Source organism: Ornithorhynchus anatinus, chromosome 4, assembly GCF_004115215.2.
Source record: "Ornithorhynchus anatinus isolate Pmale09 chromosome 4, mOrnAna1.pri.v4, whole genome shotgun sequence".
In the NCBI taxonomy this organism is placed as follows: Eukaryota; Metazoa; Chordata; class Mammalia; order Monotremata; family Ornithorhynchidae; genus Ornithorhynchus; species Ornithorhynchus anatinus.
Genome location: NC_041731.1, coordinates 116700454 through 116713341, shown reverse-complemented (window position 1 = coordinate 116713341; position 12888 = coordinate 116700454). Strand labels below are relative to the sequence as shown.

Here is a 12888-nt window from a genome sequence, read left to right as displayed (position 1 = left end):
CGCGGGGATGGCCGGGTCCCTCTCAATCCCCTGGGACAGCGTGGCCGGCCAATCCCCAATTTACTCACAGGTGAAGCGTATTTGGTATCGCGGCTCCTCCCCGGCCACTCTCCCAAGCGCTCAGTACAGGGCTCTGCCCACAGTAAGTGCTCAAGACTTAGACCGTGGCTTAGTGGAAAGAGCACGGGCTCGGGATTCAGAGGACGTGGGTTCTAATCCCGGCTCTGCCACTTGTCTTCTGTGACACCTTGGGCAAGCTGTTTCACTTTCATTCATTCATTCAATAGTATTTATTGAGCACTTACTATGTGCAGCGCACCATACTAAGCACTTGGAATGTACAATTCGGCAACAGATGGAGACAATCTCTGCCCAGTGATGGGCTCACAGTCTAAGCGAGGGAGACAGACAAAAACAAAACAACATAATCACGATAAATAGAATAAAGGAGATGTACACCTCATTAACAAAATAGATAGGGTAATAAAAATATATACAAATGAGGTTACCTCATCTTGTAAAGTGGGGATGAAGACTGGAAGCCCCACGTGGGACAACTTGATTACCCTGTATCTAGCCCAGTGCTTAAAACAGTGCTTATACTGTAAGCCCATCAATGGGCAGGGACTGTCTCTATCTGTTGCTGATTTGTACATTCCGAGAGCTTAGTACAGTGCTCTGCACATAGTAAGCGCTCAATAAATACTATTGAATGAATGAATGCTTGGTACACAATAAGCGCTTAACAAATGCCATAATTATGAGAAGCAGTGTGGCTTAGTGGAAAGAGCATGGACTTGGGAGTCAGAGAACGTGGGTTCTAAACCTGAACAGTGCTTGGCACGTAGTAAGTGCCTAACAAATACCACTATTATTATCCTGCCTCCACCACTTGTCTGCTCTGTGACCCTGGGCAAGCCACTTCACTTCTCTGTGCCGCAGTCACCTCATCGGTCAATGGGGGGTAAAGACGGTGAGTCCGACGTGGGACAACCTGATTATCTTCTATCTACCCCAGTGCTTAGAACAGTCCTTGGCACATAGTAAGCACTGAACAAATACCATCATTATTATTATGATCCTGCCTCTGCCACTTGTCCACTGTGTGACCCTGAGCAAGCCGCTTCACTTCTCTGCGCCTCAGTCACCTCATTGGTAAAATGGGGATGAAGCCTGTGAGCCCCACGTGGGACAACCCGATTACCTTGTATCTACCCCAGTGCTCAGAGCGGCGCTTGGTACATAGTCAGCGCTGAACAAAGACCATTAATATTGTTATTGTTATTAATAAATACAATGGACGGACTACTCAGCGGCTTCTGCCCGTGTACCCATTCTCCCCTGAGACTTCCCAGCGCTTACTACACTGCTTTGCATTCAGTAGGCGCCTAAGGCCTTACTCCAACCAAAAAACATCAGTTTTCCATCTGAGCGCTCTTCTCTCTCCAAACAGGCTGAAGGGGGTGCGGACCTCCTTCCACCTAGCCTCTCGCTCTCATCCAGTCTTACTCACTGCGCGCTTACTGTGTGCCGAGCACCGTGCTAAGCGCTCGGTAGAGTGCACTATAACAATCAACAGACACATTCCCTGGCCCCAGGGCTGTTCCACACTAAGCACACGGAAGAGCAACTCCCTACCAGAAGCACGGGGTGTGAGTCAAGTAACTTGGGCTCTCAAGTCAGCTCTGCCCCTTGCCTGCCAGGTGACCTGCCTCGCATTCATCGTCCGTTCCCCTTCTCACTGTGGCTCAGGGGGCCAGTGGCCGACCGGATAATCTCCTCTCTACCCCAGGGCTTGACAGAGTAGCTACTTGCCAGCAGATACCCACCCACCCGGCAGACCCCCACTCACTCAGAAGTCCCTCCCAGCAGACCCCCACCCCCCAGCAGACCCCCACCCCCCCAGAGAGAGACCCACCCTGCAGACACCCTCCCAGCAGACCGCCCCCACCCAGACACCCACCCAGCAGACAGCCACTTACCCAGCAGAGACCCACCTATCCAGCAGACACTCACTCAGCAGACCCCCCCAGAGAGACACCCATCCACCCAGCAGACCCTCACCCCCCAGAGAGACACCCACCCGGCAGACCCACCCACCCAGCAGACCCACCCTCCCAGCACTCACCCAACAGACCCCCTCCCCCACAATCAGACCCCCCCCCCACTCACCAGAGACACCCACCCAGAGAGGTACCTATCTCCCAGAGAGATACCCATCCAGACCCATCAGACCCCCACCCCCCAGAGAGACACCCACCCATCAGACCCCCACCCCCCAGAGAGACACCCACCCAGCAGACCCTCACCCCCCAGAGAGACACCCACCCAGCAGACCCCCCCCTCGCCCCCAGAGAGACACCCACCCAGCAGACCCTCAGGCAGTAGAACCATCAGCCCCCCCACCCACCGACCGGCCTCTCCTCCCACCCCCGGACAGAGGGACGGAGCCCGCCGGCCAGACCCTTGCCCCCGCCCCCGGGCCGGGCTCGTACCAGGAGGGGCGTCCAGCAGACGGAGAGGACGCACATGATGCCCATGAGCTGGATGACGGTCTCGGTGGTGATCCTGCCCCAGCGGGCGCCGGGCTGGGTGGGGGTCCCGGGGGGGCCCTTGGCCCCGGCCCCGGCCCCGCAGCGGGCCACCACGGCGCGGATGGTGGCCAGGTTGCCGGCGAAGGTGACGGCCAGGGCGGTCAGGCCGAGGCCGGCGAAGGAGGCGGCGAAGAAGCGGCGGCCTCGGGGGGTCCGGCCCCCTTGGGGCTGCCCCCCGGCCGTGCTGATGAAGCACCAGGTGCCGGGCCACTGGACGCCGTACTGTCCGACGCCGACCAGGGGCAGCAGGGCGAAGGCCAGGCCGGCCATCCAGGCGCCCAGCAGCACGGCCCGGGGGGTGCCCCCGCGCAGGTGGGCGGAGTACCAGTGCGGGGCCCCGATGGCCAGCGCCCGCTCCACCGCCATGGCCCCGGCCAGGAAGAGCGGGCACAGCCCGAAGGCCGTCATGCTCAGCCCGAAGAAGTCGCAGAGGCGGCCCGACGGGTCCAGCCAGTGCCAGCTCTGGCCCGACAGGTAGACGGCGATGACCACCGGGCTGGTGAGCAGCTGTCCGGCCAGGTCGGTCAGCGCCAGCCCGCCGATGCCCAGCAGGAAGGAGCGGCGCCGCCGGCTCTCCCGGCGCCGGTAGCTGCGGGTGACCAGCAGCAGGGCCAGCGTGTTGCCCGCCAGCCCGGTGACCATCATGGCCAGCGGGATGGACACCGACGAGAGGGAGGAGCCGGCCGGAGACCCCGGGCCCGCCGACCAGTTCCCGGCCTGCGAAGCGTTGGGCCGGCCGCCGGCCGGGGAGGAGCCCGTCGCCGACTTCATGGCGACGGGCCGGGCCGAGGGGCCGGGCTCTGACCCATGGCGCCGGACTCCTCTGACCCCCACCGCCCTCCTCCCACTCCTCCTCCGCCTTGTAGCCGGCCCCGGGGCGCGCTGCCCCGCGCTATAAGGCCCGGGGGGGGGGGGGGGGGGCGGGGCCCGCGGGGAGGGGGAGGGGGGCGTGTCAGCCCCGCCCCCCCTCCGGCCCCGGGACCACCCCCCCCCCAGATAAGGGTCCGGCCGCCTCCCCTCTCCACCCCGGGACCCCCGCCCTAAGGCGTCCTTCTGTCCGCCTCCCTTTCCAGGCCGTCCCGAGTTAAGGGTCCTTTGGTGTCCCTCCCCGGGACCCCCCGCCCTAAAGCTCCTTCTGTCCGCCTCCCCGGGACCCCCGCCCTCAGGCTCCTTCTGTCCGCCTCCCCGAGACCCCCACCCTCAGGCTCCTTCTGTCCGCTTCCCTGGGACCCCCGCCTTAAGGGGTCCTTCTCCCTTTCCAGGCCGCCCCGAGCTAAGGGTCCTCTTTTGTATCCTTCCCCGAGACCCCCGCCCTGAGGGTCCTTCTGTCTCCTTCCCCGGGACCCCAGTGCTAAGAGTCCGTCCGTCTGCCTCCCCGGGACCCCCTACCCTAAGGGTCCTTCTGTCTTCCTCCCCGAGACCCCCCCGCCCTGAGACTCCTTCTGTCTCCCTCCCCGGGACCCCCACCCTGAGACTCCTTCTGTCCGCCTGCCCGGGACCCCCATCCTAAGGGATCCTTCTGTCCGCATCCCTTTCCAGGCCGTCCCGAGCTAAGGGTCCTTCTGTCTTCCTCCCCGAGACCCCCGCCCTGAGGGTCCTTCTGTCTCCTTCCCCGAGACCCCCGTCCTGAGGGTCCGTCTGTCTGCTTGATTCTATTTATTGCTATTGTTTTTATCTGTCTGTCTCCCCCGATTAGACTGTAAGCCCGTCAAAGGGCAGGGTCTGTCTCTTTCTGTTACCGATTTGTACATTCCAAGCGCTTAGTACAGTGCTCTGCACATAGTAAGCGCTCAATAAATACTACTGAATGTATGAATGACCCCCGCCCTAAAGGTCCTTCTGTCCACCTCCCCGGGACCCCGGTGTTAAGGGTCCGTCTGTCTACCTCCCCGGGACCCCCGCCCTCAGGGTCCGTCTGCCTCCCCGGGACCCCCGCCCTAGGGGTCCTTCTGTCCGCCTCCCCGAGCTCCCCCGCCCTAGGGTCCTTTTTTGTCCGCCTCCCCGGGACCCCAGTGCTAAGGGGTCCTTCTGTCCGCCTCCTCGGGGCGGCCCGGCCTCGCCCGGACTGAGGAGGGAGAAGCTCCCCGGCCGGGGAGGGGGTCTGGATGCGGAGCTGCTCGCCCTTCCAGTCCCCGCGGGTGGCCGGCCGGGGCTTTGCGCCCCAGAGCTGTGCGCCCCGGAGGCTGTGTGCCCCGAAACCATGAGCTCTGGAGCTGTGCGCCCCGGAGCCTGTGCGCCCCGAGCTGTGTGCGCCCCAGAGCTGTGCGCCCCGGAACCTGTGCGCCCCGAGCTGTGGGCGCCCCTGAACTGTGCGCCCCGGAGCCTGTGCGCCCCGAGCTGTGGGCGCCCCAGAGCTATGCGCCCCGGAGCCTGTGAGCTCCGGAACCTGTGCGCCCCGAAGCCTATGCGCCCCAGAGCTGTGCGCCCCGGAGCCTATGAGCCCCAGAGCTGTGCACCCCAGAGCTGTACACCCCGGAGCCTGTGCGCCCTGAGCTGTTTGCCCCAGAGCTGTGCACCCCGGAGCCTGTGCGCCCTGAGTTGTGCCCCCCGGAGCCCGTGCGCCCTGAGCTGTGCGCCCCAGAGCTGTGCGCCCCGGAGACTGTGCGCCCCGGAGCCTGTGCCCGAAGCCTGTGCACCCCACAGCTGTGTGCCCCGGGGCCTGTGAGCCCCAGAGTTGTGTGCTCCAGAGCTGTGCGCCCCGAGCTGTGAGTCCTAGAGCTATGTGCCCGAGAACTGTGCGCCCCGGAGCCTGTGTGCCCCGGAGGTGTGTGCCCCAGAACTGTGTGCCCCAGAGCTGTGCGCTCCAGAGCTGTGCCCCTCGAGCTGTGAGCCCTAGAGCTGTGTGCCCCGGAAATGTGCGCCCCGGAGCTGTGCACCCTAGAACTGTGCGCCCCAGAACTGTGCGCCCCGGCGCCTGTACGCCCCAGAGCTGTATCCCCTGGAGCCTGTACGCTCCGAAGCTGTGCACCCCGATCTGTGTGCCCCGGAGCCTGTACGCCCCAGAGCTGTGCGCCCAAAGCTGTGTGTCCCGGAGCCTGTACGCCCCAGAGCTGTGCGCCCCGGACCGCGGGGGCGAGGAGAGGGGCACTGCCCGCCGGGACCGTCCGGTCCTGCCCCTCCCCGCCGGGCGAGACCGAGGCCCAGGATGCCCCCGGGACCCTCGAAGGCAGAGCGGGCCGGAGGAGAGGGGAGGGCAGGGCAGGGCAGGGCAGGGGCCAACCCCTCCTCCCCCAAGGGGCGCCGCCGCTCAGGACCCCCGCGGGATCGAGGTTTCCGGAGCCTTGTTAAATTTAGAGCCTTTATTTAAACACCTCGGGATTCTTCTCCCCCCATCGAGGATAAGTCGATTAGACTGTAAGCCCCTCAATGGGCAGGGGCTGTCTCTATCTGTTGCCGATTTGTACATTCCAAGCGCTTAGTATAGTTCTCTGCACATAGTAAGCGCTCAATAAATACTATTGAATGAATGGATAAGTTCCCGACCCTCCTTGTGGGCCGGGAATGGGTCCGCCTGTGCGCCCCGAGCTGTGGGCGCCCCAGAGCTATGCGCCCCGGAGGCTGTGCGCTCCGGAACCTGTGCGCCCCGAAGCCTATGCGCCCCAGAGGGGTGCACCCCGGAGCCTGTGCTCCCTGAGTTGTGCGCTCCCAAACGCTTAGTACAGTGCTCCTGCACTGCCCAGCACCTAGTGAGCGATTAATACCATTATTATCATTATCGTTATTATGAATAAGCCCTCAATAACTACCACTGACTGATGCCAACCTCCAGGCGCAACCTTTGCTGAGCCGTGGATGTGCCTGAGCTTCCAGTGGGTGGAGGTGGTCTGGAAGGACAGTGGTTTTCTTTCACATTCCCGATTTCATACTTAACGTGCAAGTGTATTCATTCATTCCATCGTACTTATTAAGCGTTTACTGGGTGCAGAGCGGTTGGGAAGGTACGCTACAACAGTAGTGACAATCCTCACCCACAATGAGCTTGCAGTCTAGAGGGTAGAGTGAATCATGGAAATCCGAATTTGTCTTCGGATACCTATACACAATTTTTATTTTTTAATGTTTGGCCCTTCTTTTGCTTACCCTGTAACTAATTCCGAACGTGAGGAAGGAGTATCTTCAGCCTTTCACTGGGTGAACCCCCAAGCGGCTTGTGATTTTATTGAGGGGAAAAAAAGCCCAGATTTAATTTAATTTTAGTGATACTTTTAATCACAATCCAATTCACAATCATCTCGTATCGCTGTGTGAATTGGCCACCTATGCGTGCTCCTTTGAGTTCTTGTCATTTTTATTACCCTGGAATGTGGTTCCACGTTTGGGAATGAGCCCTAGACTATGGAATTGTGGAAAGGGACAGACTCTCATTATTCATTCAATCGTATTTAATAATAATGTTGGTATTTGTTAAGCGCTTACTATGTGCAGAGCACTGTTCTAAGTGCTGGGGTAGAAACAGGGTGATCAGATTGTCCCACGTGGGGCTCACAGTTTTAATCCCCATTTTACAGATGAGGGAACTGAGGCTCAGAGAAGTTAAGTGATTTGCCCACAGTCACACAGCTGACAAGTGGCAGAGCCGGGATTTGAACCCCTGACCTCTGACTTCCAAGCCCGGGCTCTTTCCACTGAGCCACGCTGATTTATTGAGCGCTTACTGTGTGCACAGCATTGTACTAAGCGCTTAAGGTACAGACTCTCATTATGAATTGTGAAACGGGTAAGAAGTGACCGAGTTGCGCATTTGAAAGGTTTTAGACACAGGTTGATTAAAAAAAAAAGTCTCCCCTTTTTTGATGTGTGTTGAAATTAATCTCGAACTCATCGTTGAAAAAAAATGAATGTTTTTACCTTTCCAGAAAATCGTAGTCATTTTTGAATAGAATCCTCACCTCTGATGCAAAAGCCGCAGACTCGGCCGTCCCCTGAAGCATCAGGAACGCAGAGTTGGATTGGATCTGACATGTCATTTATTCCTTAAAATCTAGACTGTTTCATGATACGTAGAGCCTAGGAAAGCTAAGCTGAACTCTCTGGTGCTTTATTTTCCAAGTCATCCTGTTCGATTTCACAGATTGTTAGTATTTCTCTGCTGCAGGGTTCACTTAGAAGCAGCGTGGCTCAGTGGAAAGACCACAGGCTCAGGAGTCGGAGGTCTTTGGTTCTAATCCCGACTCCGCCACCTGTCAGCTGTGTGACTTTGGGCAAGTCTTTTGACTTCTCGGTGCCTCAGTTAACTCATCTGTAAAATGGGGATGAAGACTATGAGCCCCACGTGGGACAACCTGATTACCCTCTATCGACCCCAGCACTTAGAAGAGTGCTTGGCACATAGTAAGCGCTTTACAAAAACCAACATTATTATTATTATTATTTTGGTTCACTTTTGGGCAACTTAATGACACAACCACTACCAAGAGTTGGTCAGCTAAAATTATATACTTTTTAACGGTACTCATTATTATGTTAATTAAGTGCAGTTGAGGAAACTGAGGCACAGAGCTAGTAAGTGATTTGCCCATGGACACACAGCAGATGCGTGACCCCCCAGGCCTGTGTTCTTTCCACTGTGCAACACTGCTTTTAAGTAGCACCGTTCTCCTTTACTTTCCTTCACGTTAGGTGTATCCTGTGGCAGTCCAACGTTTAGTATGGTGCCTGGAACATAGTAAGCGCTTAACAAATACTACAGTTATGCTTCTTTGTGTTACACGACATGCTCTGAGGTGAAATTCTCAAACACTGGGTGTAAAAGGATCAGAAGCCTACAGTCTTTTCACTAGTGGAAGTGCCCAGGATTGGGAGTCAGGAGTCCTGGGTTCTTGTCTTACCTTAGGCCTCGTCTTCCACCCACAGCGACGCCATGGACGCATCTCTCCCGGGAGGCCCCACCTGCCACTCTATGACCGAAGCCAACAGCTGAACTGGTCTAGGCCTCCTTCCTCATCTGTTCAAATGGGGCTAAGCACCTGAGCCGCGCTTGGGAGAGAGGCTGCGTCCAATCTGCTTATCTTGTATCAACTACAAGATACTACTTCTCTTGTATCAAAGAAGCAGCATGCCTCAATGGAAAGAGACCAGGCTTGGGAGTGAAAGGTCATGGGTTCGAATTCCGGCTCTGCCACTTAGCTGTGTGACTGTGGGCAAGTCACTTAACTTCTCTGTGACTCAGTTCCCTCATCTGTAAAGTAGGGATTAAGACTGTGAGCCTCACGTGGACAACCTGATTACCCTGTATCTACCCCAGCGCTTATAACAGTGCTCTGCACGTAGTAAGCGCTTTACAAATACCAACATTGTTATTAACTACCTAAGCGGGCACGTAGTAAGGGTGTAATAGATGCCATCAAAATGACCGGTTTTTTCCTTTCCCTCATCAACTTCCTTGTTCTTTCTCCTAGAATTTATTCATTCATTCATTCATTAGTATTTATTGAGTGCTTACTGTAAGCAGGCACTGTACTAAGCGCTCGGAATGTACAATGCGGCAACAGATAGAGACAGCCCCTGCCCAATAAGGGGCTCAAAGTCTAAACTTGAGAAGCAGCGTGGCTTAGTGGAAAGAGCCCGGGCTTGGGAGTCAGAGGTCATGGGTTCAAATCCCGACTCCACTGCTTGTCAGCTGTGTGACTTTGGGCAAGACACTTCACTTCTCTGTCCCTCAGTCCCCTCATCTATAAAATGGGGATTAAGACTGCGAGCCCCACATGGGACAACCTGATCACCTTGTATCCTCCCCAGCGCTTAGTACAGTGCTCTGCACATAGTAAGCGCTTAACAAATGCCAACATTATTATTATTATTAAACAGAGGGAACGGTGGGCCCAACTTCAGGCTGATGAGCAGTTTTCGGGCCGCCACCTTTCTAGTTTTGTGCTTACTTTCTCCCCGAGGAGGCACCTTTTTGAATTCATTCATTCAATCATATTTATTGAGTGTTTTCTGTGCAGAACACTGGACTAAGTGCTTGGAAAGTACAATGCGGCAACAGAGAGAGACAATTTCGTACCCAACAGTAATGACTGAGATGCCTTTACAGTTACACACTTCACTCAGTTTCAGAGAAGCAGCATAGTATAGTGGACAGAGCACAGGCCTGGGAGGTAGAGGGTTATGGGTTCTAATCCTGGCTCCACCACTTGTCTGCTGTGTGACCTTGGGCAAGTCGCTTCACTTCTCTGTGTCTCAGTTACCTCATCTGTATAAAATGGGGATTAAGAGTGTGAGCCCCATGGGGGATAGAAACTGGATCCAACCTGATTATCTTGTATCTACCCCAGCGCTTAGAACAGTGCTTGGTACGTAGTAAGCGCTTAACGAGTACTATAATCGTTATTATTATTAAATCACTTCTAGGCTTAAACTAACTGGGACACTGGGGTGGGATGGGCAGGGAAAACACTGGGTGAGCACTCACCCTAGCCAAGAGGTTGGCTTGGCCTTCTTCCGGCACGGAGCGAAGCTGAGAGGGAGCTGCCCATGGTACTTGGCCCAGGGGGATATATTCCTGTGATTCCCGACATGATGGGGCTTCCTCCAGGATTCCCTTTCCACCTCTGCACACAGACCAGCTCCAGTCAGCCCAATCCCAAGGCAGAGGCTGCCACCTGCTGAGGACCTGGAAAATTCAGCTCGGCCTCCAGCTGGGCTTTTTGATTTTTCCTACCTGCACTCCTCCGGCCCCATCTTGGGCTGAGATGGGAAGCCATCCTCAGTCAAGTTGGGAAACATTCATTTACTCATTCAATCGTATTTATTGAACGCTTACTGTGCGCAGAGAACTGTCCTAAGCGTTTGGAAAGTACAGAATAGGAAAAAAGAGAGACAATCCCTGCCCGGGTTTACAGTCTAGATGGGAGGAGACAGACATCAATACAAGTAAACAGGCATCGTTAGAAATAAATAGAATTATAGATGTATGCATATATACAGAAGTGCTATGGGTTGAGGTGGCGGGGAGAAGAGCAAAGGGAGCGAGTCGAGGTGACGCCGAAGGGAGGGGGAGCTGAGGAAAAAGGGGCTTAGTCTGGGAAGGCCTCTTGGAGGAGGTGAGCCTTCAGTAGACCTTTGAAGGGGGGGAAGAGTGATTGGCAGATTTGAGGAGGGAGGGCGTTTCAGGCCAGAGGTAGGACATGGGCCAGGGGTCGGTGGAGAGACAGGCCAGATGGAGGCACAGTGAGAAGGTTAGCATCGGAGGAGTGGAGTATACAAGCTGTGACGTTGAAGGAGAGAAATGAGATGAGGTAGGATGGACAGCTTTAAAACCAATAGTGAGGAGTTTTTGTTTGATATGGAGGTTGATAGGCAACCACTGGAGATTTTTGAGGAGGGAAGTGGCATACTCTGAACGTTTCTGCAGGAAGATAATCCGGGCAGCGGAGTGAAGTAATCATAATAATAATAATGATGGCCTTTGTTAAGTGATTATTATGTGCAAAGCACTGTTCTAAGCGCTGGGGTAGATATAAAGTAGTCAGGGTGTCCCACATAGGACTCACAGACTTCATCCCCCTTTTACAGATGAGGGAACTGAGGCCCAGAGAAGTTAACTGACTTGTCCAAAGCCACACGGTGATGAGTGGGATTAGAACCCATGGCCTCTGACTCCTAAACCTGGGCTCTTTCCACTAAGCCACGCTGCTTCTCCATGGACGGAAGTGGGGAGAGGCAGGAGGTTGGGAGGTCAGAAAGGAGGCTGATGCAAGTAATCTAGTCGGGATAGGGTGAGTGATGGTACTAACACGGTAGCGGTTGGGATGGAGAGTCCTACTACTGACCTGGAATGCCCTCCCTCCTCACATCCGTCAAACTAACTCTCTTCCCCTCTTCAAAGCCCGAGAGCTCACCTCCTCCAGGAGGCCTTCCCAGACTGACCCCCCCTTTACCTCTGCCCCTCCTCCCTTCCTCATTCCCCCTCGTCCCTTCCTCTGCTCTACCCCCTTCTCCTCCCCACAGCACTTGTGCATATTTGTATATATTATTTATTACTCCATTTTATTAACGATGTGTATATATCTACGATTCTATTTATCTATTTGGATGGTATTGATGCCTGTTTGTTTTGTTTTGCTCTCTGTCTGCCCCTTTTAGACTGTGAGCCCATTTTTGAGCAGGGATTGTCTCTATCTGTTGCCAAATTGTACATTCCAAGCGCTCAGTACAGTGTTCTGCACACAGTAAGCACTCAATAAATATGTTTGAATAAATACGATTGAAGAAATAGGAAAGGGTGGATCTTAGCAATGTTGTGAAGGTGAGACCAGCAGGATTTGGTGACCGATTGGATCTGAGGGGTGAATTCATTCATTCATTCAATAGTATTTATTGAGCGCTTACTATATGCAGAGCACTGGACTAAGCGCTTGGAATGTACAATTCGGCTATGGGAGCACAGAGTCAAGGATGACACCAAGGTTATGGGTTTGTGAGATGGGAAGGATGGTTGTGCTTGCCTACAGTGAGGGGAAAGTTAGGGAGAAGACAGGGTTTGATGGGGAGCTCTGTCTTGGACTTGTTGAATAGCAGCAGCAGTAGTAATGATGGTAAATGTCCACAAAGGAAGATGTCCCTGTACTAAGCGCTAGTCCCCTAGTCTGTAAGGTCATTATGGGCAGGGAATATATCTGTTACACTGTTATATATTGTTGCATTGTACTCTCCCGAGCTCTTAGTATAGTGCTTGGCACATGGTGAGTACTCAATAAATACAATCGATTAATTGGGAAAATCCAAAAATAAAAGCCAGACATGTTCCCTGCCCACGAGGAGCTTACAGAAGATTTTTCACATCCACAGACAGCCTGGTACTTTCGGTAGCCCTTCCCCCTATGGGGAGCCCCCCCCCCACCACCACCCAAGTCAGCTGGGGTAGCCAACCGGAGGGTGGCTCTGGTTTCTTTAGATTGGGCAACCATGAGCCAAAGACCAGACAGCCAGAAAGATGTGTTCTGCCTCTTGATTGGGTATACTCACATAGCTGGAGCCCAGCAAGTAAGCAAAGGAGGGGGTCCCAGTCCTAATCAGCAGAACAGGTTCTGCAGGGCTCCGTCTAAACGCCTACAACCAACAATAGCAGCAAGGCCTCTTATATACGAAGCCCCCTCATACCAGTTAGCCCTCTCCGTGTTCCCAGGAGGTCTATCTGATTGAGACAGTTCCCGTTCCACAACCTTGTAGTGGAGCAGCTCTGTGTCCTTGATGTGGGTTGCTCAGGCGGAGGGAGGGGGTGAATTCACGGATGGGGCACTCTTCCCACACCCCCTGAGAGAGGGAAAAAAATAGAACCAGTGTTTCATTC

General features: G+C 55.1%; 1 protein-coding gene across 1 annotated transcript in view; it reads right to left on the bottom strand.

Moving 5' to 3' along the window:
• PTGER3 (prostaglandin E receptor 3) overlaps positions 1–3438 on the bottom strand; it is a 38368-nt gene extending 34930 nt beyond the window's left edge. The window contains exon 1 of the mRNA XM_029064113.2: positions 2496–3438. Coding sequence (XP_028919946.1) covers positions 2496–3365 — 870 coding nt within the window. The 5' untranslated portion in view covers positions 3366–3438. The remainder of the gene's footprint in view (positions 1–2495) is intronic.
• Between the last annotated feature and the right edge of the window lie 9450 nt (positions 3439–12888).